Here is a 6079-nt window from a genome sequence, read left to right as displayed (position 1 = left end):
GGGTGTTAAGTGGGGAGGAGGATGTGGTTCAGCTTGGGGAGCCAGGGAGGGGAGGGAAACTGGTTTTGTTCCCCTTTTTGCCTCTGTTCGCATCTATTTCTCCAGCCACAGATTGCAGGGTGGAAAAGACTCCAGTGTAGGGAGTGGAGTGAGACTGGATGGCAAACTGGGCCTTCTTAGGGCTGAACTGAGGGGTCATGCAGAGGCTTCTCGCTCCAGCTTAGAGCCCCTGTTAGCGTGTGCGTGTGTGTTGCAGGTGTGTAGGAGCTGTGGGTTTCAGCAGGCGGGGCGGGAAAGGAGATGTCATGGGTGATGAAAACCACAGCAATGGAAAAAGACAGAGGAGACACTGGGAGTGAGACGTGGAACCAGGTCTTATTAGGAAACAGCAGAGTCAAGGAGCAGTGGTGGCGGCCCACACCCCCCACCCCCACTTGTTACAACTTTCGCTCCCACCCATATCCTCTGCTGAGCAGCACCTGGCTCTTCCTTGTGGTCCCTATCCTTTCCCTTACCCTTCCTTCTGCCTCAACCTGAGGCTGCAGCCCCGAAGTTTCTTGCTTCTTCCCTAGGGTCACTTGAGGGCCTCTGCATGGCGATTCAGGGCCTGAGAAAGGGCTGTCACTGCCCCCATCACACGGCCCAGCTCCCAGGTCTCAATCTGGCTTCGGAATCGCTGCAGGAAGCGGTCAGGGTGCCAGCGGACCTGCTGGACCCTCAAGTACCTCCTCAGAGCCCCCTGTTCCTCCAAAGGGGGGCCCCTGGCCACCAGGGCTGCAGCCATGGCCTCTGGGTCCCCTCCCCCAGGGCAGGGCCAGGGCACATCACCAAATCGCCAGAGGCTGCCCCTCCCTGCTCCTCTGGGGTGCTCTGCCCTGGGCCCGGCCCTGGCTGGCTTGGGTTCTCGGTCCCCTAGAGCCTCCTGCGCCCTCCTGGCTCGGCTCTCACGCAGTTCTTCCTCCTTGGCCCGGGCTCGCTCTCTGAAGAGCCGCTGCTCCTCCTCCTGCTGTCGCCAGCTCTGGCTGGAGCCCTCAACCCGTGGGGGTCGAAAGGATCCCTCTGCTTCTCGCTGCTGCTGCTGGCACTTCTGGGCATGTTCCCGGGCCAGGCGATCTGACCAGGCTGAGAAGGACTCAGGTTCCTGGGTTTCATGGGAGGAATCACCTGTTTGGGAGGGTGGGATGGGGGTAGTGGGAGAGAGGCTGTGAGAAGGTGATGGGCCCCAAGAAGCAGGGAAGCACAGAGGAGGGGGCAGAGGAGCCTAGTGTGACGCATTCATGCAGATGGAAAGTGGCCAGCAGGGAAGGGCAGCTGTGGATAGCAGTGGACTTCTCACCTTCAAACCTCCCCATGACTTCCTGCCACTCGTCCTCCAGCTCACCCTGGAGCTTCTGTCTCCATTCCCGCTCCTTGGAGGCATCATCTTCTTCCTCCTCTTCAGCAGAATCCCAGGGGGGTCCCCAGCCCAAAATTTGGCCAGGGGTCTCCCCATCCTTATTCTTTATTCCCATGGCGGAGGGACAGCGGCTTAGCAGCGGGAGGAAGAAATCGGTGTAGGCTGTTGGTGGGAAAGCAAGGAGCAGAAGTTAGCTGGGACTCCCACTCCTCGGCAGAGCTGCCATCTTGAATCCTGCTGGTCGCTCACTCCCTTGGTCTTAAAGCAATGGAAGGCTGGCTCACATGGATGCCTCCTGGGTATTAGGAAATAACCATCACTGATAAATACAGACTGATAGTTTACCACATGCATGATAAGTGTGGTAGTTTAAAATATTCTCGGCCGGGCGCGGTGGCTCACGCCTGTAATCCCAGCACTTTGGGAGGCAGAGGCAGGTGGATCACGAGGTCAGGAGATCAAGACCATCCTGGCTAACACAGTGAAATCCCATCTCTACTAAAAAATACAAAAAATTAGCCAGGTGTGGTGGTGGGCGCCTGTAGTCCCAGCTACTTGGCAGGCTGAGGCAGGAGAATGACGTGAACCTGGGAGGTGGAGCTTGTAGTGAGCCAAGATTGCGCCACTGCACTCCAGCCTAGGTGACAGAGCAAGACTCTGTCTCAAAAAAAAAAAAAAAAAAAAAAAAAATTCTTACTTGTGTCTCCACAAACTATTTCAGCGTCCTAGAAGTTCTACCATGCCAACTGACATTTTCTGACCTGCCTCCAGCCACCAAAGCAGGGCCCAAATTCTTTGACTATGTATTCCACTTTTCACTTAAAAATATTGTCACTATATAAATCCCTTATTTTCTCACCTGAAACCATATATCAGACTGGGAAAATATCTGAACGCTCTACTCTGGGCCATTAATAAATACACAAATATGTAATACTTATCTTTTATTATCACTTATCAATAAACTGAGTAAAATAAATGTTTTCAGGGAAATTTCTCTCAGCCAGCCTTACCAGGGATGATGGGAGAGGGGTGGGGAGGTGAACCGGTAACAACTATGGCCGGCGGCAGAGCAAGCTCTTTCCAAACGACTGCTGACCTAGGGCAGGGGAAAGGGAGTGGAGTGTGACAGAGAGTCTCACCCATGGGCTGAGAGAAAACAGGAGAGGAACCGACATTCCTGAACTCCCCTTTTCTTCAGTCCCAACCTTGCTGCATCTGGCTCAAGGCTAGCTGAGTGCCATGCTACTTCCTTCACTGCCAACCCAGGCACCCTGGCCAGGCCCACCTGCTGTGGCCGCCAACCACCTCTTTCACTTGGGGGATAGAAGCAGCGGAGGGAGGCAGCCTTCCTTCCTGTGGACCTACTTTCTTTCCCCGGGGTAAGAGGAAATGGGCTAGCAGTCCTTAAATCTTTATTTGGTAGTGCTGCAAAGTACTGTTTACCTGGCAGAAAGCTAGAATAGGGGAAGGCAAGTCCAGGAAGGCAAGAAGACAGAATGGCTCAGGTGTGGCTGGCGAAGGCCCACCATCCCTACCCAAATCACATCAGGGTGGGGGGGAGGCACTTCTCCCTAGTGCTGCTGTGACCTGTCACAGACCCTCTCAACTTGTCCCACCCAGGGAGTACCTGGTCCTGTCTTTCATTCGCATGTTCCCCACCTGAGCTCACTGCAGGGGTGAGCGTGGTGGGTGCTCAGGCTTGCATGGGAGGTTTACATTCATAGGTTTTAAGGAGTAGGGCCTCCAACTATAAAAACATAATATTAAACAGCCACTACAACTGAGGCATGTGTTGGAAAAAAGCTGGCGACAAAACTGTAGAAAGGATCAGATGTGGCCAGGCATGGTGGCTCATGCCTGTAATCCCAGCACTTTGGGAGGCTGAGAGGGGGGTGGATCACAAGGTCAGGAGTTCAAGACCATGGTGGCGTGGTAGCATGTGCCTGTAATCCCAGCTACTTGGGAGGCTGAGTCAGCAGAATCACTTGAACCTGGAAGGCAGAGGTTGCAGTGAGCTGAGATCGTGCCATTGCACTCCAGCCTGGGCAACAGAGGGAGACTCCGTTTCAAAAAAAAAAAAAAGAAAAAAAATAGACTGGCAAAAAATATGTAAAAATTCTAGCCTATGGGTGGCGGGGCTGTAGGTGGCTTTTCCCCCAATTTTATTTGACATTTTAATGTGAAAGGGATATAATTAAGTTGAAATTTTCTTTTTAAAGAAGGAAGAACAAATTTGATAACTATTAACAGTGTACTGTGATCCCTTCCAGTCCCACCTTGGTGTACCTAAAAGCATACATATGACACATTTATTTGGAGATATGTAACCATGCTATAAATATTGCTTGGCAACTTGCTTCTTTCATTTAACATCTCATTTATATTTTTTCCACAGGAATATATACAGTCTACCTCATAGTTTTTGATGACTTTATAATTAGTGTTCCACTGTGTGTACAAAACAAATCTCCTCACCCCAATATCGACAGACTTTGTTTCCAAAAATGTTCAGCCTCATGAGTATCTTACAGTCTTTCTGTGGGGGTAGACTTTCATAAGTGGAATTTCTGAGTCAAAGAACATGTGCAATTTTGCCAAACTGCTCTCAATAAGTTTGTCAATATACAAGTGTGCCTATGTCTTCCTTTACCAAAATTGAATATCATCAACCCTTTTAATTTTGCCAGTTGGATAGATTAAAACATTATTTTATTAACGATGTTTTTTTCTTTTTCATGTCTTTTGGCTATTTGTAGTTTTTTGTGAATGAATTGCTCATATTCTTTATCCACTTTTTCTTTGGAAATTATATATATTGATATGAGGGTTCTATATACTGTATGTGTTATACATATTGCAAACATTTTCTTCTATCTATCTTTAAAAAAACCTTTTTTTTCTTTTTGAGACAAGGTCTCGCCCTGTTGCCCAGGCTGCAGTGCAGTGGCATGATCTTGCTCACTGGGCTCAAGCAATCCTCCCACCTCAGCCTCCTGAGTAACTGGGACTACAGGACTACAGCCACGTACCACCACGCCTGGCTAATTTTGTATTTTTTGTAGAGACCAGGTCTCACTGTGTTGTCCAGGCTGGTCTTGAACTCCTGGCTCAAGTGATCTGCCTACGTTGGCATCCCAAAGTGTGAGATTACAGGTGTGAGCTACCGCACCTGGCCTAAAATTTTCATGTAGTTAAATCTATATCAATATATTATTTTCTGACTTTTTATTTCATTTCACTCTTAGGAAGGCTCTATTTTAAGATTATAAAACATTATCTGCATTTTCTTCTACTACTTTAGACGTATACTTATTTTTATTTTTAGAAATTAAAAAACTCAGCCAAGTGTGGTGGCTCATGCCTGTAATCCCAGCACTTTGGGAGCCCAAGGTGGGTGGATCATGAGGTCAGGAGTTCAAGACCAAGATGGTGAAACCCTGTCTCCACTAAAAATACAAAAATTAGCCTGACGTGGTGGCGGATGCCTGTAATCCCAGCTACTTGGGAGGCTGAGGCAGAGAACTGCTTGAACCCGGGAGGCAGAGGTTGCAGTGAGCCAAGATTGCGCTACTGGACTCCAGCCTGGGTGACAGAGTGAGACTCTTGTCTCAACAACAACAAAAAAGAAATTAAAAAACTCTCAAAAGTACAAAGTATAATACAATACAGAACCCCATTCCTACCACAGGGTTTATTAATACTGTCATGTTTGTAATATAATTTATTTTAACGAAATAAAATCATCACAGATAAAGGTAGTTTACCGTGATACTGCCTTCCAAATTTCATTCCTCCCCAGGCCATCTGTCCCATGAATTTGGTATGTACCTTCCTGTCATCTTCAGGTGTTTAATCTGCTGGAATTTACTTTTTGATTAGGTGTGAGGTAGGACTCTTGTTTTTCCCTAGATGAGCCAAATGTTCCAATATCATTTATAAAATAGTTCACCTGGTCGGGCGCAGTGGCTCACGCTTGTAATCCCAGCACTTTGGGAAGCTGAGGTGAGTGGATCACCTCAGGTCAGGACAGGAGTTTAAGACCAGCCTGGCCAACACGGTGAAACCCCCATCTCTACAAAAATACAAAAATTAGCTGGGCATGATGGCAGGTGCACAGCTACTCGGGAGGCTGAGGCAGGAGAATCGCTTGAACCTGGGAGGCAGAGGTTGTAGCAAGCCGAGATTGCACCATTGCACTCCAGCCTAGGTGACACAGGGAGACTCTGTCTCGGAAAAAAAAAAAAAAAAAAAAAAAAAGAAATGCCCCCTTTAGGCCTGGTGTGGTGGCTCACGCCTGTAATCCCAGCACTTTGGGAGACCAAGGCGGGCGGATCACGAGGTCAGGAGTTCGAGACCAGCCTGGCCAACGTAGTGAAACCCCGTCTCCACTAAAAATACAAAAAATTAGCCGGGCGTGGTGGTGGGCGCCTGTAATCCCAGCTACTTGGGAGGCTGAGGCAGGAGAATGGCTTGAACCCGGGAGGCGGAGCTTGCAGTGAGCCGAGATCATACTACTGCACTCCAGCCTGGGCGACAGAATGAGACTCCATCCCCCACTTCGCCAAAAAAAAAAAAAAAAAAAAAAAAAAAAAAGAAATGGCCCGTTTATAGCAATTTACCAGATCAACTGTTCCCAATGCTCTTTAGTATGCTGGAGTTTCATACTAAGAAAAATAAACA

The 6079-nt window shown here is 48.6% G+C and overlaps 1 protein-coding gene across 6 annotated transcripts in view; it reads right to left on the bottom strand.

Moving 5' to 3' along the window:
• NFKBIL1 (NFKB inhibitor like 1) overlaps window positions 1-6079 on the bottom strand; it is a 16425-nt gene continuing 10346 nt past the window's right edge. For 3 of the 6 annotated variants that reach the window (XM_058432195.1, XM_058432194.1, XM_032141013.2), the window contains exons 3-4: window positions 1337-1558; window positions 2-1164 (exon numbers count right to left, since the gene is read on the bottom strand). In XM_058432195.1, coding sequence (XP_058288178.1) covers window positions 575-1164; window positions 1337-1558 — 812 coding nt within the window. In that variant the 3' untranslated portion in view covers window positions 2-574. Of the gene's footprint in view, window positions 1165-1336; window positions 1559-6079 lie in introns of all 6 variants that reach the window. The other 3 variants (XM_058432196.1, XM_032141012.2, XM_032141011.2) reach the window with 3 other exon arrangements.

The sequence above is a fragment of the Hylobates moloch genome, unplaced genomic scaffold (assembly GCF_009828535.3).
Source record: "Hylobates moloch isolate HMO894 unplaced genomic scaffold, HMol_V3 SCAFFOLD_20, whole genome shotgun sequence".
In the NCBI taxonomy this organism is placed as follows: Eukaryota; Metazoa; Chordata; class Mammalia; order Primates; family Hylobatidae; genus Hylobates; species Hylobates moloch.
Note: the sequence above shows the minus strand (reverse complement) of the source record. Positions and strands in the feature narration are given on the sequence as shown.